The sequence below is a fragment of the Quercus lobata genome, chromosome 5 (genome assembly GCF_001633185.2).
Source record: "Quercus lobata isolate SW786 chromosome 5, ValleyOak3.0 Primary Assembly, whole genome shotgun sequence".
Classification (NCBI taxonomy): Eukaryota; Viridiplantae; Streptophyta; class Magnoliopsida; order Fagales; family Fagaceae; genus Quercus; species Quercus lobata.
The window spans coordinates 62,634,686-62,657,507 of record NC_044908.1 but is presented as its reverse complement, the minus strand read 5'-3'; the positions used below and the strand labels follow the sequence as shown (position 1 = coordinate 62,657,507).

General features: G+C 35.6%; 1 protein-coding gene across 1 annotated transcript; it reads left to right on the top strand.

Annotated features, from left to right (window-relative positions):
- The first annotated feature begins 7,443 nt into the window (after nt 1–7,443).
- On the top strand, nt 7,444–11,165 carry LOC115989146 (G-type lectin S-receptor-like serine/threonine-protein kinase At1g11300). Its single transcript, XM_031112807.1, has 7 exons — nt 7,444–9,068; nt 9,268–9,375; nt 9,458–9,615; nt 9,691–9,901; nt 10,183–10,420; nt 10,512–10,662; nt 10,758–11,165. Exons 1-7 carry the CDS (start codon nt 7,721–7,723, stop codon nt 11,064–11,066), a joined length of 2,523 nt encoding a protein of 840 aa, XP_030968667.1. The 5' UTR covers nt 7,444–7,720; the 3' UTR covers nt 11,067–11,165.
- Nucleotides 11,166–22,822: the final 11,657 nt, after the last annotated feature.

Here is a 22,822-nt window from a genome sequence, read left to right as displayed (position 1 = left end):
CTGTTATTTTGATGCTTACAGATTCTCTATTCAGGACTTACCTTCGAGGAAGATCAGTTGCGAAGGATTCAATGAAGATGGTGTTCATATCATTCTTGCATCATCTTATTTATACTCATCCTCATCCAATTCCACGACTTATACTACCTCTTTAATTCATCAAACTTCAAAAGCTTTGGCTTTGTCGTCTATCAAATCTGCTTAAATCTCACTTTGGCATAAAAGACTTGGACATCCAGGGGCAAAACTTCTCCATTCTACCATTCAATCTATAAATCATGATTTTCCATTCAATAAGGTTGATTAATGTTGTTCTTCTTGTAAATTATGTATAAGAGCAAAGAGGCACAGACTTCCTTTGAACAAATGTGATATCTAATCTACTTTTATGCTACAAATTGTTCACTCTGATGTCTAGGGTCCAGCACCCATTTCTTCTTCATTTGAATATAATTACTATATTGTGTTCATTGATAATTTACTAGATTTACTTGGTTCTTTCTACTTAAACAAAAGAGTGAATTGTTTGTTGTTTTTAAGTACTTTAAGAACCTAGTTGAAAATCAATACTCCTCTAAAATTAAAGGTCTTAGGTCTGATAATGGTGGAGAGTATGTCAATTCTCAGTTTCAATCCTTTTGTTTTAACCATGGGATACTTCATCAAACCTCCTATCTACACACTCCCTAACAAAATGGTATTTCAGAAAGGAAACATAGGCATCTTGTAGAAATTGGCTTAGCTCTACTATATCAATCTCACCTACCACTCAATTTTTGGTCCTATGTATTTTCTACAACCTCTTTTCTTATTAATAGGCTGCACTCTACGGTCTTAGGTCATGTTTCTCCTTGGGAAAAGGCAAACTATATGTCACCTCCTCTTTCAGCTCTTGAGACCTTTGGGTGTGTCTGTTACCCATACCTTAGACCTTATAATAAGCATAAACTTCAGCCCAAGTTTGTGGAGTGCGTATTTCTAGGTTACCCTCCTTTGTCCAAAGGATATCTATGCTTGGATCCTGATACCAATACAATTTATGCTACCTGCTATGCCTTGTTTAATGAGAATGTATTTTGTGTTTGCTAGAAAATATGATCTTACAAATTCTCATATTCATTTTTCTATTGTTGTTCTTGATTCTCAGTGGTTTCTAAACACTGCTTCATCATCTAGTTCAACTCTTGCATATACTTCCTCTTCTCCATCTTCAAATTCTATTGATTATCTTTCTTTATATCTTCTTCAATCCTCTATTCCTATTTCCTTTGTACCTGATCCACCCCTCTCTACTCATTCTGATTCTCCTTCTATTTCTCAGTCTTGACCACCTCCTTCTTTCATTTCTACTATTGTTCCTACAAAATCTACTTCTACCTCTACTTCACTTGATACATCTCTTCCTATTAATACTCATCCCATGCTTACAAAATCCAAACTTGGTATACACAAGCCTACAGTTTTTCAAGTCATTGCTGGTTACACATATGAAGAACCCCCTTCTTTTGATGTTGTTGCCAGATACCCTCTGTCACGCCCCAAACCCAAAAGGATTCAAAGCATGCAAAACCAAACCTTTAAGAGAAACTATAGGGGATTTTTCTTCTTCTTTCCATATGATAAAATAAATAAACATATTGATCCCTCCACAATATAAGTTAGAGCTCTATAATACACATACAAATAATACGAACTACAAATCATGTGCCCCAAAAATTTACATGAAAATTCCAAACACCAATCAATTTAACATAAAACTCCAATGTTCTTAAAAATATGCAACCCCAACGAAATTCTTGGGTTAACAAACCTCAAGAGAGCCCAACCCCCAAATAGAATTAACTACTACTTCCTTAAAAACAACTAGATCAAATCACCAACCAATAATAATGTTAGTTTCCTAATTCAGTATAACACTCCAATCACCACCAATAAGACAAGCTTCATTCCCGTGGTATAGCTAATTTATTTATAAAACTGTTGGAGAATGGAATGAGATAAAAGCTCAGTAAGTAGCATAATTAATGGAAGTAGGGGGAATGCAAGTCTTATGATAATGAGCATTGTACAAAACATGTTATAATTTAGGAATTTTCATTTGATTTCTAAAAATTCGATATCAGTAATTACATGACAAGAATGCTTGAAACAACATAGCACAAAACTAACGTGAAACTACATGAGTATATATTTCTCAAAATACCTCAACATGAAACTACATAATGTATATACTATGAGCAATAATAAAACACCGTTTAAAAGCCAGAAAATCCAACCCAAGGCCACATGATAATGCTGTCACAAAGACGGAACTTATCGCTAACACACAGTCAAAACTAATTTGCCATCACAAAGAAAAAACTCATATGCTATCACAAAGACGGGTGCTAAGATACCAACGATAAAACATAAAAAGCTCAAAGATTACATGAATTCAAAACACTGTTCATTTCCAAGTAATGGTAGGATTAAATAGAGTAGGAGATTTGGGAAAAAGATTTGAGAAAAATGGGTTTGAATTTTAAAGGTTTGGGTTTTTTCTGCCTACAAAACAAACTCATGCTCCAAGTATTAAAAACTTCCATAATTCCCTTGTTTTCAATTATGGTAGCTCCTGATATAATATAATATTTTAATATTTTATTTTAAGTTCTAATGGATTTTTTTTTTGAGAAAATTATAATGGATTTTTGTACTATTTATTGTGAAAATATTGTAACAGGTTGTTGTAGATGTATAACAATTCTAAATTTTTCAATGTAAGTAGAATCCCCAAAAGGTCCCCTTAATTTAAATTTTTTCTTCAGCAATAAATTAACAATAGCATTTACAACTTACGGAGTACAAGATTTTATTTTTGAGAGATTTTTGTTTTTTATTTAAAAATACTAGTTACAACAATAGGACAGGATGATTTGAACATACAATATCACTAAATTACAAGGCTTATTAACACAACATGAAACATAACATATCAAGATAACAAGAGTGGGTGAAATCAATATCCATCTTATGGCCAAAAAGAAAAAACTCGAGGTATCAGAAATGGGGATTTTAATCCTTATAGATTACTCAAACGGGTCCATCTTGCAACATTATAGGCAAAAATGAAAAAGGTAAACTTTCGAAAAACTCTGATGCATGAAGGGGTGCCAAACTGCTGGGACCTATACCGGCGGTTTTAAAACCGCCGTTGTAGGTCAACTGAACCTACTGTCACACTCATTAGGCAGCGCTAGGAAGTGTCAGGAAAAAAACGTTGGGATGGCCCGTCTAAACCTATACCAGTGGTTTTTGGGGTTGTAACTGCGGTTTAAATACATTGTTATAGCCTCAATTTTTTGTGGTGTGTAATTTATATATCGAATGATAAAAGAGCTAAAGGAGCTTTTGATTTTTTTTTTTTTTAATGCTTAACTTAATGGAACAATGCGGATGCAGTGTGATAGAGGAATTCTAAAAAGAAGCTTAAAGTTTTCCAACACTTGAGCTTCTTCTACAATCAACACCTTTTTCTTTGGTTGAATACAAAATTTTATTTACTGGTTGAACTATAACTCATCCATTCCAAAGTAATAATGACAGAATACCCTAGAAAAGTCCATAGTTTCAAGGCCATCCTTGCAAAACTCTGTATATCCGCTGAAAAGAATTGGTTCATCAGCTTATGATGATTCAACATAACATGTAGCACAAAAGTTTAATTTTCATCAGATTCTATAGAGCAGAAAATTGATGTGCATGGCCATTGCTTTGACAACTAGATTAATTGAGTACACGCAATCCTGCCATTGCTTTTATTCTTAACAAATAGGATTGTGAGATGTCATTGGGACCAATCAAAATCAATTGTTCATAGTCACATGTAATTAGACTCCATTATGTGGATGCATGACCATTAAATTTTGATTTCAAGATATTTTTTAATCCAATAGTCCGATTAGAGCTCATGACATGCCGTATTAATTGTCATGACTTCAAGATTTATTTTATGTGAAGCCTAAGGAAATCAAACAATCAAAACTATAGTTTTGTCCTTGGGATGTGAAATAACCATTATGCCCTTAGATAAGGTTTAATTGGATTGCAAAATGGGGTGTCTAGGTGATGCAATTATGTGGAGAGAACAAAAATGCATAATTATGCAAAATAAATGTTCAAACATAAACACTATTACAAACACAAGGAAAATATTAAAATGAAAATGAAAATAAAAATAAAAATAAATATTAATAAAATATATTAATAAAATGCTTAATGAGAAAACTAAGATGAATCACTATGATTTTATCAGTCATCTCTCAATGTCAAATAATTTTTTCTTCCATTGTATATTGTATTGAGAATAGTATACTAAAAAATAATTATATAAATAACTTAATAAATTATGTTATATAAATGAATAAATTTAAGCACATTTGCTATTAAATATAGATGTTATTCTCAATTAAATGTTTATACATGAATCATCTAATATTTGCATGATCAGAATTTTAAAATTTATTTGAAATGGTTTAAAAGCAAGGGTTAGGAACTTAAAAGTGGTTCCCATGGCAAATATCAGGATGACCATAAAAACCTTATTCCTGAGAGGAAAACCACTTATAAAGAAAAAAAAAATGACATAAAGATGTATCAAAAGAGATGAAATTGAAAATTATATCGTTATTAGTTATTGTGAATCATTTATGTGTTATATGACAGCATTGAGAATCCAAGCTTAACTTGAAGATCAAAACTACGACTCGAACCTTGACGAGATAGAGTCTGACTAACAAATTCCTCCCGATGGGAGTTGATTGCATGGTCCAACTGCCAAGAATCTCCTGGGGGCATTGGTTGTAATGGATAACTGTAGCCAATACCAATAATCCACCACACATATCTTCAAACTAATCATGTTTGTATCTTAACAATTTTAACCATTTTTTGCTTAACCACTATGGTTTTGTTGGTTCACAATGGTGACAATTTTTGAATCTTTTAAATGATGATCTAAGACTTCTAGTGTCCTAAAACCCATCTCATTCAAGGCATCAACTCCTTTCACTTTAGACAAGTTAGCAAAGCCGCAAACAAAGTTTGCAGTGAAAGCAATCTAGATGATACCAAGGCCCAAAAGATCCCCTCTAAGACAAACGATGTCAACATTAAGATTTTTTTTATTGCCATTTGATTTAGCAGAAAAACTTTCCCATTATTCTCTAGTAAGCTCAAAATTATGCTACTATTGCTTTAATTGTATCTGATGAACTTGTGAAAGATAGGACTAGAGATTTGCTATAAATTATGATAAATAAATTCAAAACCTAGTAAAATTTCGAATTCATTTCTTTTGTACAGTTGAATTATGTTGTAGGATGAAACTATGTTGAGTAGAAAATGTATAATCATGCAAAATATATGTGCAAACATAAACACTAAGGAAGTAATGGTGGAAGGTTTTTGTGTGTGTGTGTGTGTGTGTGTGTGTGTGTGTGTGTGTGTGTGTGTGTGTGTGGTGTGGTGGGGGGGGGGGTGTTTGTGGTGATGGGTATATGTGGCTGGTGGAGGCGACAATGGGTTGTTGGTTGTGGCATGGGTGGTAGGTTTGTGGTGGTTGTGGCATAGGTGGTGGGTTGAGAAAGAGAGAGAGAGAGAGACAAAGAAGAGAGAGGAAGAATAACAAATGAATAAAAAATAATAAAGAAAGAATATTTAAATGAAGTGGTAAAAAAATAGAAGTTTTGATGTTGGGTGTATTGTAAAGTGATGTATTAAATGTTATAAAGTAGGTTTTTAAAATGCTAAAATTTTTAAAACCTTTGATGTGAATGCTCTAATAATGCAAATATTTGAAACAACACCTAGGATAGGAAGCATGAAAAGAAGCTCTTAGAATTAGTTAGTCAATATTATTGGCTTACTAGCTAATTTGATATATATGTGCTCATAAAGATTAACATATGTTATTAATGTGATGTGTGTGTTTTAAAATACTTAATATTCTCAAAAGAAAAAATAGTGGATTAATCCCACATTAGAAAATGAGTGGAAGTTAAAGAGGTTTAAAACATGTGTTATGTATCTAAGAGTTAAGCTCTTTCAGATATACATTATTGTCAGTTTGTTTAAGACATTCTTCATTCTCTTTATGTGTGTGTTTTAAAATACTTAGCATTCTTAGAAAAAAAAAAAAAAAAAAAAGGGTTAGTCTATCTCCTAAACACCTAGCTCTTGTAATCACGTCCATATGAGCTCTAGCCTGATTGGTTTTTTTTTTTTTTTTGGGGTACGTTCCTAATAGATATGTTCCATCTACATGCTGCATGGGAACGTTAAATGCAATAATTTCTCATGTTTAACTTCTTAAGAAATTATAAAAAAATAAAAAATAAAAAAAGAAAGAAGAACTTTTATATCGCATTAGCCAATTTCTTCACAAGCAGACTTTTTGAAATTATAATTAAAAATTTATTATTTTATAAGAAAATAAAAATGAAAGGACCTATTCTATGACGTGTGGATGATATCTAAGAATGGAACTATATTTTCAAAAAATTTCTAGAGAATGCACTTTATTCACATTTTGAACAAATACCCAAGAAAGCCTCTCAAATAAATTGAGATAGAAAACTAATCTATCTTGACATCTGTTGGGTCCCAATTTAGTCTTATGTGATTTTTTTTTTTTTTTTTAAAAGAATAGTTTTAATCAATCTATACATGTTTCATGATTAAAGAAAATCTCTTCTTTTCTTTGCCCTCATATAGACACTGCACTATATATATATATATATATATAAAATTCTAAATTTATCCTTCGGCTCTTATGGGCTTATCATTGCCTTCTCCTGATTCTATTTGAAACAAGAGACCAAAACTACACTAACAGTGATACGCCCAAACAACTGGGCCTCTACCATGTGGACTGGACCGATGGTGCCAGTTCAACGTGCATGTGCAGCCAACATCGAATTTTGTCCATTTAGAGTGCATTTAATAAAAATTATTTTTGCTAACTTATTTTACTATTCAATTTATTTTTTTCTATTATTCATAGATCTCGCTACACTTTTTGATACTATTCATAGATATCACTGTATTATTTCAGTTAACTTTTATCTTTATTTACAATACTTTCAACAAAAAGATTTCAGTTTCAGCAAAAAAAACAGATCACAGAAAGACCTTTAATGGTTCATAACTTTTAAGGCTTTTATTTTTTTGATTTCGCTATTTTATATCTATTTCGTACATCCGCTTTTATATTTTAAATACAAACTTTTTTTTTTCTGCTTTTTAAAATGGGTATATTAATTTTAGCATTAATTGTGGAAATGTGTATGAAATGGTGGATATAAAGGAGTGTGAAAAAAATATTTAGTCTAACTTTTGTGAAATTGTGGATATAAATGATACTCATTATGGAAAATCTAATGACAAAAATAATGTCAAAATAAGAAGAAAATAATTCAACTACCTTCCTAGAGACGGATCATGGAAGCTTACATGGAGCCATTGTGTGGTTTGATGCTGAAATGATTGTTGCGAAGAAAGTTTGTGAGTTTTTTCACAAGTCTTTATAGTGTGTGAATGCAATCCATTGGGCATCTAATTTCAAAATATTTTGCTATAAAAACGAGCAAGTTGACAATGAATATTGTTTCACATTTGAGTCAATATAGGCTGCTTTGACTTGGTAATAGAAAGTTCAACTACGCAGCTGATTAAGAAAAGAATGAAAAGGAGCAATGACTGGATGATGCTCCTGGCATCTAAAATCTTCATTCTCAGCATTGAACAAGTTATGGGACGTGTTCGAAATACAGGTATGTCCGTTTTTATGGTCTTGCTATGTTGCGTTTGTTTAGAATATTGTTCTGCAACAGACACCATCACAGCTTCTCAGCCCATTAAAGACCCTGACTATATAACCTCCAATGGGAGTGCTTTCAACCTGGGATTCTTCAGCCCAGAAAATTCTACCAATCGATATGTTGGAATATGGCATAAAAGCATTTCTGTATTTACAGTTGTATGGGTAGCTAACAGACAGCAACCTCTTAGGGATTCTTCTGGGGTTCTTACTATATCTGAGGACGGAGTTCTTGTGGTACTAAATGGACAAAAGGAGGTAATTTGGTCAGCGAATGTTACAAAATCTGCTCCCAATTCAAGTGCCCAGCTTTTGGATTCAGGGAACCTGGTCTTGCAAGAAAACACTACAGGGACAATCATATGGGAAAGTTTCCAATATCCTTCGGATACATTCTTGCCAAAGATGAAGCTTAGTGCTAATGTAAGAACAGGTAAGAAAGTGCAGATTACATCTTGGAAAAGCCCTTCTGATCCATCCATTGGAATCTTCTCTGTCAGTATTCAACCTCTTGGTCTTCCTCAAGCATTCATTTGGAACGACGGTAGCCCATATTGGCGCAGTGGTCCATGGAACAGTCGGAACTTCATTGGAATACCGGATATGAATTCTGTATATCTTTACGGATTCAGTTTTGTAGATGAACAAGATGGAAATTTTTATTTAACTTTTGATTTTGCAGACAAGACTATCCCATCTATTATTGCCTTGAATTCACAAGGGAATCTAGTGCAAAAAGATTGGAATAATGGGAGTGAGGATATTGGGTGGTCAGCTTTGCAGACTGAGTGTGATGTTTATGGCAAGTGTGGGGCGTTTGGAACCTGTAATCCAAAGAATTCACCAATTTGCAGCTGCTTCCAGGGGTTCGAGCCAAATAATACAGAAGAATGGAATCAAGGAAATTGGACTAGTGGATGTGTTAGGAGGACACCGTTGCAGTGTGAGACAGTGAACACTAGTGGTGTTGAAGAAGGCAAAAAAGACGGCTTTTTGAAATTGAATATGATGAAAGTGCCAGACATTGCAGTTTGGTCAAGTGCTTTTGAAAACAACTGCAGGGAGCAATGCTTGGAGAGTTGTTCTTGTATAGCATATGCATATGACACTAGTATTGGCTGTATGTCTTGGACAAGTAAACTAATTGATACACAGCAATTCTCTAGTTCTGGAGTCGATCTTTACATTCGTGTGGCCTACTCAGAACTTGGTAAGTTTTTTTTGTTTTATATTTTTATGTGAAAATTAGGCTTCAAATTATCCGCAAATGTTACAGTTGCTAGGTTACTTCGTCTTTTAACTTCAACCAAGTAAATCAGTGTAAAAGGACTCTTTACTTAACACCGTTTTGCAGTCTATTTTCGTTTTTTTTTTAACTAGTATTATACTTTTCCCCCCCTGATTTACAGGTAAAGAAGGAGATGTGAAAAAAATTGTCACAATCACAGTGATCACAGGAACAATTTTCCTTTCCATCTGCTCTTATTTATTGTGGAGGTGGATGGTAAAACAAAAAGGTAATATTCCCACTTAAATTAGCTCAGTGGACTAGTAAATGTTGCTATATGTTTCATTACTGACTACTATAATGGACATTAGCGAGGAAAAAGAAAGCAACGGAGATCTTATTATTCAACAGAGAAGAAGTTAAAGTCCAGGAGCAACCGCTATTCAATTTGGAGGAACTGGCTAGTGCAACAAACAACTTCCATCTATCTAACAAGCTTGGGGAGGGTGGATTTGGACCCGTATACAGGGTAATGGTTACTCTACTAGAGGTTTCTTGTCTAATAATTTGAATGTCTAATCAACTTTTTGATGTTTGTTTATAGGGGAAATTGTCGGATGGACAAGAGATTGCAGTAAAAAGACTTTCTAAAGCCTCTGGACAAGGATCACAAGAATTTATGAATGAGGTGGTGGTAATTTCTAAGCTTCAACATCGGAATCTTGTTAGGCTTCTTGGTAGCTGTGTTGAAGGAGAAGAAAAAATGCTGATCTATGAATATATGCCAAACAAAAGTCTGGATGCATTCCTCTTTGGTTAGTTAATTTTGATGCCCATTCATATAATACAAATGCTTTACAACATTAAATTTTCTACATATAAATGTTAGTGTATTATACTATGACTAATAAAAGTTTTTTGCATAGGAATTACCGTTAAAACATTTGAACGATTTTCCCTGTTGTGATACTTCAATTAAACAAACTTTTGCAATTCTCTAATAACTTCACCACTAGAACTTCTATTATCATATTTCATGTCCTTTCATCTTGTGAGTTTCTCTTAATGCTTTTTTTTTTTTTTTTTTATTCATTAGATCCTCACAAGGAAAAACTGTTGGATTGGAGAAAACGTTTCAACATTATTGAAGGAATTGGTCGAGGTCTACTTTACCTTCATAGAGATTCTAGATTAAGGATTATTCACAGAGATTTAAAAGCAAGTAACATCTTGTTGGATAAAGAGCTAAATCCAAAAATATCAGATTTTGGAATGGCCAAGATTTTTGGAAATAATGAAGACCAAGCCAATACTAATAGGGTTGTCGGAACATAGTAAGTACCTTTTGTTTTGGTTAATTCATTTAGATACTAGTAATAATATTTGATGACAAGATTTTGATGTGTTTTATTGTTAAAAATTTAGTGGCTATATGTCTCCTGAATATGCAATGGAAGGGCGATTTTCAGAAAAATCGGATGTTTTTAGCTTTGGGGTGTTGTTACTAGAGATACTAAGTGGGAGAAGAAACTCTAGCTTTTATAATGATGAGCAGTCCATGAGCCTTTTAGGATTTGTAAGTCATCCTTATCTCATTGCCATATTTTTTAAATCCTCAAATAGTTTTCATTACTGATGCTAAAAATTTCAATCCTCTTTTCATGTTTCCAGGCATGGAAATTGTGGAATGCAAAGAACATGATAGCCTTAATTGACCCAATGATATATGAACCATACTTTGATATAGAGATATTGAGATGCATACATGTCGGCTTGTTATGTGTGCAAGAATTTGCCAAAGATAGGCCTATCATATCTGTTGTTATTTCCATGCTTAAAAGTGAGATTGTTGATCTTCCTCGTCCAAAGAAGCCGGCATTTACTGAAAGGCAGATTGCCTTAGATACAGATTCATCTCAAAGCTGCCAAAAAAAAATTTCTGTCAACGATGTTACTGTTACAATGCTTCAAGGTCGGTAGCTAGTGTGTGTTCTTGACAATTGACATTATTGGTTATATATTTCTGACTTTATGTCGGGATCTTTACACTGTTTACAATTATGTAGGTTATAGAATAGATATTATAATATTTTAAATAAGGAATGTCTATTATCCAAAATAGCAATTCTATGTAAAGAAAACACAACCAAATAAAAGAACAACTATTCCTATAGAAAATCTCTTATCAAAAAAAAAAAAAAAAAAAAAAAAAAAAAAAAAAAGAATAGCTACATTACAATTTTTATTTCAAACCTATCCTAAACCGTTTTGTAAATGGTTTATTTCAAAAAGTTTTATCTATAAAAAGTGAGGTTTAAAAAGTTAGACTTTGAAAAGGCACAATTTCAAAATGGGATATCAAATGCCTTCCAAATTGGAGAACCCATTGTTCCTATTGAAAGCAAATTAGAATTCTTACCTCGAGTTCGGATTTCGCTCGTTAGAGAAGCCTGGCTTCAGTTGCAGATTTGTCTTTGAATGCTGAGGGTGCTTAAGAAGGAGAATTGGAGCAGAAGACTCTAAAGTCTGAATGGGCAAGGTGATGGAGCAAGTGAGAAGTGGAAGGAGTCACATAAAAGGAGTCCCGTGATAGGTATTTGAAAGAAACGAACTAGTTTAAAAAAATATAACTAGAAAATGCTGATGTGAAAATTGTGGAGCTAGCAAATCTAATGTGGCAGAATATGGAGAAGTCAAACAAAAATCAAAGACTTTGGTTTTATAGTATATATAAATAATGTCTCATTGTTGTTCTCAGGGGCAGAGCTACATAAATTTTTTGAAAATGTCTTTATACTAAATGGAAATATTTAATATTTTAAAAATTAGCTCACAAAAATAGGGCTTGGCCTCCCAAATATTTGAGTTAATCCAATAATTTCCTTAAGAAAAATTGTCCAATTGGTCATTGTTGTTATAGAGAATGTATTATTCCTCAAATTCATTTATTGTTGTAAAATGTGTTCTTGTATTTCTTAAAGTTTTGGATCATTCATGTCTGAACACTTTATTAGTTCAATTGAAAATTTTTTACTCGCAATGGTAGACAATTTGGTAACTTATATTGAAAATGAAAATTTTAATGATTTCACTATAGAAAATAGTGAAAGATGAATTTAACTCTTTAAAACATTTGAAAGTTCAATTAGTTTATAAAACACCTTGAACGTTTCGACCCCACAAATTACCAATTCAAGTTTAATATCAAACAATTAATGTGCGGAAAATGAACATAAGCTTAATACAGAATTGATAAAGAATCTAAACCAATTAAATTCACATCCACTGCAGAAATTAAATGGAAAAGATTAAGGGAAGAGAGATGCAAACACAAGGACAACACTTGATGTGTTATCGAATATGAAACCAAAGCCCTCGGCGTAAACCTCTCCGCCGCCCTCCAAGCGGTAAACAATCCACTAAAGAATGTAGCTGGGATACATGAACAGCAAAAGACCCTCCAAGCCTAATCTACCCAATGTACCTAAGCCCTCCAAGCTCCTACTCCAACGAGGTTACGCCAAACCTATTTCTTCTTTAGCTTGCCGGATTCTGCTACTTGACCATAGCATCTACCAATATGAAATTGGTCCCTTCTTAACTGCTTCCCAAATACCAAATGGACTCCTCACAGATATAGGTATGGTGAGAAAAGGTTTTGGTAATGTATCTCTCAAGGATTTGACAATGGAGAGGAAGAGAGTAGAGGAATTTGAAGAGTCTCTATGTGAAGATTGTTGATGAATCAATCTTGTTTTTCTCAAGGGTTTCTCTCTCAAAATTCTCTCTAGAAGCTCTCTCAATATCGTGGGTATAAAGGTATATATAGAGTAAGGTGAGAAGGAATGTGAAAACTCAGTTTTTCCCAAACAGGGTGTTCTCGACTTAACCTCGTGACTGGGTTGAGTCGCGAGTTCAAGCCGCGAGCTAACGGTCTGGCCAGCTTGGGACTTTTGTCCTATAGTGCAACAGCTGGCGTGACTCTTCAGCTTCTGGCATGCTTAACACGTGTGCACCTTTTTGGCGGCTTACAAGCCGCGAGCCACCCGCGAGTTCCAATCGCGAGCCCCTACTTCTTTGCACAATCTTGAGCATTTCTTCACACTCTCTCACACACTATCCTTACATGATTCCCACCTAAATACAGGGTTACTAATTGCTAAAATACAAACAAATTTGGCACGGAATAAAGCCAACAAGATGGTTGATAAAATTCAACCTTACAACTCCCCTTTTGGCTATTCCGTGACAAAACCCTAAAACAAACTCTAGACTTAATATGTGAGTTGGGAACAGTTGAACAAAACTCAATCACACCTAACTCTAGTATCTGATAAGCTCTTGAATCATGAACAAGTAACTCCTGAAACACAACAACACAATTTGATCATTGTATGCAGAAAACTTGTAAGACATATGGGGCAAGCATAATGCGATCAAGCAAAATGGAATGAGAAATAAACCATGGCTTGACCAAACAGACAATCACTATAAAATAGTGACCACAATCCTCATTCACACTTGGAATGAACATCCGGACCTACAAGTTAATAAGCTCAATGCAAATCACTTGCATGCCCAACACTCAACCAATGCACAATACTAAAAGTATATGCATCTAGGAATAAAATCCTACAAGGGCACAAGAGTGAGAATACTTAAAGAAAATGCATAACATTTAGCTAGAAGTATTGGCAACAGAACATAAAGGCTACAAAGCAAGGTACAGACCATAAAAGCCTACAAGTTCATGGAAACAAACCCTAAAAGCTTACAGAAGCAACATGGGCACAAAATACCCAAATTTTGAAAAATATCCTAAGTATTTTTTGCGACTGGGACATTGACCCGCCAGTGAGTCGTAAAAAATCTTTGTGTGGGCTTACAACTGGGGCATGCGACTAGACTAATCCACGATTGAGTCGCCAGAACAGGACAACACTGTTTTTGAAGATTTTGACATTTTTTTGCAAAAACAAAATACTTTCCAAAAACAACTAAAAACACAAAAATCTTTTTGTGATTGATCAACAAAGATTGAGCATGTGAAAAACACATTTAATCAAATACAATCACACGAATGAATATGGCATTCATTGAACATAGACATGTGTGTTATGTGTGGATATCAAAAATAAAATAGTCCTTAGTCTAATGTGAAACTTCAATGATCAACTCAATCAAGGCATACACAACTAGCACTAGATAATGTGACCCATCTCAATTATAGAAATATGCATATATGACCTCCCACATAAACTTGAGTACAATATTTTTGAAGCTTTTCATTTGGCTCCATGTTCAACATTTCATTTGATCTTTTTGAATCAACACATCTCATTGTGAGATCGATGCCTGAAATTTTTGATATTTCACTTTAATGAGTTCGTCTTTGGCTTTTTGGGCATCATATACTTTATTTTAGGTCACTTTCCCTTTTTTCTAATCAAATACTAGTATGTGCGACAGGCTTTTGCAGCTCATTATCTCTTTTCATTTGAAGATTTACATTTGGTGAGCTCTTTTAGCAAAAACAATAAAATAAAGAGTGGGAAGATATATAGGCACAAGTCTATACATGTCTCAAGATCAACAAAACCATTCATTAATCATTCATGACAAGGTTGAAGATCTATTTACAACAGTCACATAGATTTCAAGATTTCTTCTACAATGATATAAGTGCATAGGGAACAAGCTACACTCGTAAATGCACAAAGCCATTTGCACAAAGGTACAAGGTAAAACATATTTTGAGACAAAACTCAACAATGTCGATCAATCTTTTTGGATTTTCTACTTTTTATGTGGTTTTTGGATTTTTGACACACAAGAAGGAAAAGATTGATCAAAACCAACAATGTATAAACATTCAAAGTAAAAGGCAAACAAGCACAATTTACAACACATGTTAGAACGATAATAGAAATCACTCAAACAAACAAAGTCACAAAGCATAGGAAGTATTAATGCATGGACATGTTGTAATGCTTATGCATGAGTACCCTTTTTCACCCACATGGCACATGTGTTTGGGGTGATATCCCTAGAGGATTGGGTACGAGTGTTTTGACTTCCAAACCTTCTGGTGAAGCTTGCCAAACAGGTAGTGAAGGCATCAATCATCTTCAGCACGTCCCTCATTCAAGGATCACCTTCTTGACCTTTTGATTGCTCAGCAGTCCAATTCCCTTTGCCATGTCTTGGTCCTCTCAACCTTTAAGCTTTTGAATTCTTCAATGCTTGAAGCTTATGACAATTTGGTCTGATGTGTCCTGGAATTCCACAATAATGGCAGAAGTGTTGAGTTCTAGAACCTTTTCATGACTTTGGGAGAGAATTCCCTTTACCCTTAGGTTTGACCACTAATTGGTTTGGAGGCTTAGTTAAAAACCGTTGGTTAGTCACATTCAACTTCTTTTTTGGCTTCACTTTTTCAACAACTGAAGTTTCTACCACTGGTTCCTTAGCTTTCACAAACTTCATTTCCTTGGATATATTATCTATCAAACTGCTCTCTCCGATGTATCCCAATCCACTTCTGTCGGAGAATGATTTTTGATGAGTAAGCACTTCATCAAGCTTCTTGGAGGAGACTCGCTCTACTTTAGCATTGGCTTGAAGCACCTCAAGCTCAAGGAATTTTATCTTTGAGTAGGCTTCAGTCAGCTCTCCATTCAGCATCTTCATTTCACATTTGGTCTCCTTATATCGCACTAGAAGACTTCTATAGTCTTCCTCTGCCCTCTTCATCTTTTTAATGGCTGCCTTAGCCACTTTTGCATATTCACCGATCTTCTCAGGGAGGGAATTGTAGGTCTCTTGCAGTCCCATTGTACCTTCATCTTCCTTATCATCGGATTCTTCTACTATCCCCATTGATTCCAATTCAGTGTGCTCACCAAGCTCTTCCACCAACACACTCAAATCATCCGAAGAGTGCACAGGTGCAATGGTCATGTATGCAGAGTAGTTTCTCTTTCTAAGGTGAAGACCTTCATCTAAAGATCCAATGATGTTGCTACCTAGATGGTTTTTTATCACTCTTGATGATGGCTTCTTTGAGGTGGACACTTCCTCATTCTGGGAGATAGGAGGATGAACTTCCGGAGGAGTGAGAGGACTTGATGTTCTAGACATTGATCTTGCTTCCAATCTTGAGTTCACAGGAGTTGATTCCTTTTCCGGTGTAGGTCCTTCAACTTCAATATCTTGGGCTTCACCCTCAATTGTGAGTTCTTTGGAGCTTGGCTCTTCTCCATCATCAACCATCTCTACCTTTGTTATAGTATCATCAACTTCCACATTGATGGACTCCATTACCATCTTTGTTCTCTTGTTGAATACTCTATATGCACGGCTATTAGTAGAATATCCAAGGAAGATGCCTTCATCACTTTTCGTATCAAACTTCCCAAGGTTCTCATGATCATTGAGAAATGGCCAGGTTCAATTTATGAATTGAATCTGAGGGAGGTGGCTGCCATTTTGGGAAAAGACGAGTTGGAGCTTCGGTGTTTCTCTGCTAAACTTCCACATTCTCTAGCCTATATAATTCAGCCCATGACCACAGATCCACGGAGGATGGACTTTTATTCTTGAAAATTAACTTGTTTCTGCAATTCCATATCAGCCAACATGTCGTGCAAAGGGTGTCAAAATCTAGTTGAGATAACTTCTTAAGAGCAACCTCTAAAACATCAATGAAGCAAATGTGTTATGGTAACTTGGAGCAGTAGGTTTCTAGCTGGAGTTTGGAGGTCTCAAGTAGATGTAGGCTTTTGGGCATGGAGGGTTCATAGTGCCCTAATGTATTGCAACTATATTGCCCATTGAAGATTTCTGACAAATGGTCAGGGGAGACGTTTTTACTCATGAGGCTTGGGTTTTCCTTTTATTAAACAGTTCTTGGTGTTTAGTGTGGTTTGATTGCTATATTACCATGCTTTGTGTAAGGTTGAATTTAATCAACCATCTTGTTGGCTTTATTCCGTGCCAAATTTGCTTGTATTTCAACATTCAGTAACCCTGTATTTAGGTGGGTTCTGTTGTAAGGGTAGTGAGTGAGATAGAGTGTTGATTGCTCAAGAGTGTGCAAGAAAACAGAGACTCGCGGCTTGATCTCGCTGGTGACTCGCGGCTGCAAGCCGCCAGATGCAGCACACGTGCCAAGCATGCTAGAAGGTGAACAGTCATGCTAGCTGGAGCACTACAAGACAAAACAGGACAACTGGCCATACGGCTATCTCGCGACTGGATCTCGTGACTCAGTCAAGTCGCGAGGCCAAGCCGCGAGCCAGCCCTGCTTTGAAAAACCTGACGTTTCACATTCTCCTCTCACCTCAGTATAAATACCCCTTATACCCACAAATGAAAGAGAGTTTCCAAAGAGAATTTTGAGAGAGAAACCCTAGAGTAAAACAAGATTGATTCACCTACAATCTATACATTAGAGTCTCTTCAAATTCTTCAACTCTCTTCCTCTCCGTTGTCAAACCCTTGAGAGGCATTTTACCAAAACCTTGTTCTCACCAGATTCATTACTGTGAGAGGGCTGTTTGGTGTTTTGGGAAGCAGTTAGGAAGGAACCAATCTACATTGGTTGATGCTATGGTCTAATAGTGGAATCCGAAAAGCTAGAAAAGAAAAAGGCTCGGCACAACCTAGTTGGAGCAAGAAACTTGGAGGGCTTAGGTGCACTGGGTAGATTAGGCTTGGAAGGTCTATTGTTGTCCATGTATCCCAACTACATTTTCTAGTGGATTGTTTACCGCTTGGAAGGCGGCGAAGAGGTTTTACGCCAAGGGCTTCGATTTCCTCTTCGATAACACATCGCGTGTTGTCTTTGTGTTTGCATCTTCCTTCCCTTTTATCTTTGCCTTTTATTATCTGCTATGGGTTATGATTTTAATTTGGCTTAGATAGTTTTCCAATTCTATATTATAGCTTGTGTTCATTTTCCGCACACTAGTTGTTTGACATAAAACTTGAATTGGCTAATTTGTAAATTGGGGGTCTAAACGTTCAAGGGTGTTTTTACACTATTTGAACTTTCATTTGGTATCAGAGCGGGTACACTTCTAGTGGTTTCATTACCATAGTGTGATCCTTGACTCCCTATTGAGATGGATCGATCTCAATCTCTAAATGCACCTCCATATTTTGATGGTAATAATTATGATTTTTGGAAGGTTCGCATGAGAGCATTTCTCTGTTCCATTGATGAATCAGTTTGGGATGCTGTTGAGATAGGTTGGACCAGGCCTGAGGAAGCCAAATCCACATGGGATAAGGCAACACTCGCTGCATCTAATGCTAACAGTAAAGTACTCAATACTATTTTCTGTGGTATGTCTCCAGATGAATTTCACAAGATCTCTCACATTATCGTTGCTAAAGAAGCATGGGAGATATTGGAGACCACTTACGAAGGCACGAAAAAAGTAAAAGACACCAAGCTGCAGATATTAACCACTCGGTTTGAGGAGTTAAAAATGAGTGAGGATGAGTCCTTTGACTCTTTTTATAGCAAGCTGAATGAGGTGATTGTAAGCAAGTTCAATTTGGGAGAGAAAACGGAGGATTCTAAAATTGTAAGGAAAATCCTTCGATCATTACTGGAAAGTTTTCGTGCTAAAGTGACAGCGATTAAAGAGAGCAAGGACCTTGATGACATCAAAGTCCAGGAGCTGGTTGGTTCTCTTCAGACTTATGAGATGTCGCTGCCCAATCAATGGAAGAGTAAATCTCTTGCTTTTAAGACCATTAATAAGAAGGTAAAAGACCATGACTCATCGGGAGAAGATGTGGTTGACAAAGATGTTGCATACCTTGTAAAAAATTTTCGAAAATTCTTGAAATTCAAAAATAATGGCAAATTTGGTGATAAAGGAAAATTCCAAAGTTCAGGAAGGGAGAAAAGGGAATTCAAAAAGAAAGATGGAAAAGAATCCCAATCAACACAAGGTGTGACTTGTTTCGAATGTAATGGGCATGGACACTTTAAGAAAGAATGTCCAAATTATTTGAAATCGAAAGGCAAAGTGTATGCCACGACATTGAGTGACTCGGATTCATCCGACTCAGATTCTGAAGAAAGCTGTGATGGAGAGGGAAACTATTCAGCTTTTATGACTATTGCCCATGTTGAATCTTCAGACGAGTTGAATCTACTTGTATGAGACCTTGGAGAACATAGTGATGAAGAATCACTGGGAGTTGTTGAAGAATCAGATGCTGAAGAAGATGAAAGCACAACCAATCTTCAAGAGAATTATAACTCACTCTTGGAGAAGTCGGGTGAGTACACAAGGGTGGCCAAGGCAGCTGTGAGAAAAATGAAGAAGGCAGAGGAGGACTATAAAAGTCTCCTAATTCGATATAGGGAAGCCAAATGTGAGATAGAAACACTGAACGGTGAGCTGTCAGAAGCTTACACAAAAGTGAGATTTCTTGAGCAAGAGGTTGTGCAAGCAAATGCTAAAATAGAGAGGGTCACCACCAAGAAGCTAGATGATGTTATTTCATCTCAAAAGAGCTTTTCAGACAAATCCGGATTGGGGTATACCGGAGGAAGTAGCTCATCTGAAAATGTCACTAAAGAAGTGAAGTTTATAAAGGCCTAAGAATCAGCTGATGTTGGTCCTACTGTTGAGAAGCCCAAGATAGAGGAGAAGAGAATTGTGGGGAACGAACGGTTGTTGAATTCACGTAATCAATCTGTGGGCAGGTTTGAATCGCGAGCCAAGTCTCGTCCACGACTACAAAGAGGTCCTAAATCAAATTATGTGTGTCATCATTGCGGACTTCAAGGGCATACTCGACCAAATTGTCAAAAGCTGAAAGCAAAGAATAGTGCAACTTCTCAAAGGTCACGAGGACCTAGAAATGATAGAAGAAATTGGGCTGGTGAACCATCAAGAGATCAAAGCGATGATCCCGGAATGATGAATGTGATGAAAATGATTGGTGCATTCACCAACTGCTTGGAAAGCTTCACACGAAGGTTTGAAAGCCCTAACTCCTGTACCCAATCCTATAAGGAAATCACCCCAAATGCAAGTGACGTGTGAGTGAAAAAGGGTACTCATGCATAAGCATTACAACATGTCCATGCATTAATTCTTCCTATGCTTTGTGACGGTGTTTGAGTATTTGCTTATTGTTTATGTTGATGGTTGTTTGTTTATCTTTTTGTGCAAACTTTTAGTTGACTTTTTATTTTTGATCAATCTTTTTCTTCTTATGTGTCAAAAATCCAAAAATCACATAAAAATCAGAAAATCAAAAAGTTTGATTGACATAGTTAAGTTTTGTCTCAAAACTTGTTTTGCCTTGTACCTTTGTACTAATGGCTTTGTGCATTTTCGAGGATAGCTTATCTCTTTGCACTCTTATCACTATGGGAGAAATCTTGAAATCTATTTGATTGTTGTAAATAGATCTTCAAACCTGTCATGAATGATTAGTGAATGGTTATGATGATCTTGAGACATTCATAGACTTGTGTTTATATATCTTCCCACTCTTTATTTTTGTTTTTGCTAAAAAGAGCTCACAAAATGTAAATCTCCAAATGAAAAGAGATATTGAGCTGCAAAAGCCTGTCGCACATACTAGTATTCGACTAGGAAAAAAAGAAAGCGACCAAAAATTAAAGTGAATGTTTATTCAAAACGCCAAAGGCTAGTTCATTAAAGTGAAATATCAAATATCACTCTCACAATGAGAGGTGATTGTCTCAAAAGATCAAAAAGATCAATTGTTATGATTGAAAGTGGAGTCAAATGTAAAGCTCCAAGTTATGTTATCAAGTTTTGTGGGAGGTCATATATGCATATTTCTATAATTGAGATGGGTCACATGATCTAGTACTAATTGTGTATACCTTGGTTGAATTAATCATTGAAGTTTCACATTAGACTAAGGACTATCTCATTGTTGATATCCATACACAACACACAAGTCTATGTTCAATAAATGCCATATTCATTTGTATAATTGTACTTGATGAAATGTGTTTTCACATGTTCAATCTTTGTTGATTCAAGCACAAAAAGATTTTTGAGTGTTTTAAGTGTTTTTGGAAAGTATTTTGTTCTTTAAAACTGAAAATTTTCAAAAATCACTTTTGCCCTGTTTTGGCGACTCAGTCGCAAGTAAGTCCAGTCGCATGCCACAGTCGCGAGCTCGCGGGTCAATTTTGGCGACTTGTTCGGAGTGGAAGGTCCAATCGCGAGGGTTACACAGAAATTTTCGCGGCTCAGCTCGCGGCTCCCTCGTGGGTAGACCTTCCAGTCGCGAAAAACACTTAAAAAATTTTTTCAAAATTTTGTCTTTGAGTGTTTTGGCGACTTGACCTGGCGACTTGTTGGCGACTCACTTCAGTCACGAAAAACGCGTGTTTGGCAAAAATAGGGGCAGTTTTTAAATCTCTTTCAGTTTTCCCTCGAACTTATTGACTGTTCATTGTCTTTTCTTTCTGAAACTTCTCAAACATACCGTGTTACCCACTTCCATCTCCATTGTTGCTTCATTTCTTCTCAAAATCATCAAGAAAAGGTATGGGTCTTATTTTCCTCATCTCATATTCTCTGTTTAATGAATGTTTTTCTTTTCTTGCCATTTGAGTAGATACTATATTCGAAACACCCTACTCTTTGTTTGTTGGGTATGGCTGGTTGTGTTTGTTGTTGCTTTCATCCGTTTTCATATTGTTGGTCACACTGTGCTTTTTCTTTGTTCTGTTATTTGCCTATTGTTGATTTTCAAACTCTTTTGTTATATGGGTTTGGTACTTTTTGTGACTTGCTCCATTCATTTGTGTGTGTGTTAAAGTATGCTTGCGGCATTGGATTACTTATCTCATATTACTGTGTTTTTATGATGACATAACATGTGTGTGATTGCATCTTGAAAGTATCTCTTTAAAACACTTCATTTTCTGAATGTTATGTCTCACTGCCATGTGCTCTATTTTGGGTGTTCTGATCTTTCATTTTGATATTCTATGCCTGTTCCTATCTAATGTGGTCTTATTTATGCTATCCATTCTTAATATTTGAATGTTGTCAATCTGTGCATATCATGGTCATGGTAAACTGTCTCATTGACAGTTATTTCTGAATTTGTGTTTCTCTATGCTCTATTGCACTTTCACCATTTTGTTGCACCTGTCTCATTGTACATTTTAGTATTGATTGTGGTTTTGTTTGGGTCTGACCTGTCTTAAGTTTGTATTTGTGTATAAAATCTCTGGTTTACACTCTTGTTTGTATCTAATCATGTTGATATTTATCTTGTGTGGTTCTGTTTTTGGTCCTTTGCTGTATGCCTATTCTCTTGTAGATGTCTCGTCGATCCTCTAAGGGCAAAGACATTGTTGCTGACGATCCAGCAACCCCAGTTGCTAAAAAGACTCGACTCTCATCTTAGTCATCTCAAGACTCCAATTTGGAGAGGTTCAGAACTCCGCTTACCTCACACATCTACTCAAACATCTTTGACAAGTCAACTCCTATAGTGGAACGGGTGGTTGAGTTTGACACCTTAGGGACCACTTTTATCCATCGAATCTTTGAGCCACGAGATTGGGCAAACTTATTTGGAAATTTTGTCGATCCAATGGATGAACTGGTTAAGGAATGCTACTCTAATGCAAGTGATCTTGGAGTTGAGCTCATTTTCTGGGTCAGAGGAAAAGAATTTGGCATTTCCCCGAACTTCATCGCTAATAT

What these genes read in the sequence shown, in the direction of transcription:
- LOC115989146 (XM_031112807.1), top strand. Translation starts at nt 7,721, where the DNA reads ATGAAAAGGAGCAATGACTGGATGATGCTCCTGGCATCTAAAATCTTC. An exon ending in GATTTGGACCCGTATACAGG is followed by an intron (nt 9,616 to 9,690) that starts GTAATGGTTACT and finishes GTTTGTTTATAG; the next exon opens with GGGAAATTGTCGGATGGACA. An exon ending in CCATGAGCCTTTTAGGATTT is followed by an intron (nt 10,663 to 10,757) that starts GTAAGTCATCCT and finishes TCATGTTTCCAG; the next exon opens with GCATGGAAATTGTGGAATGC.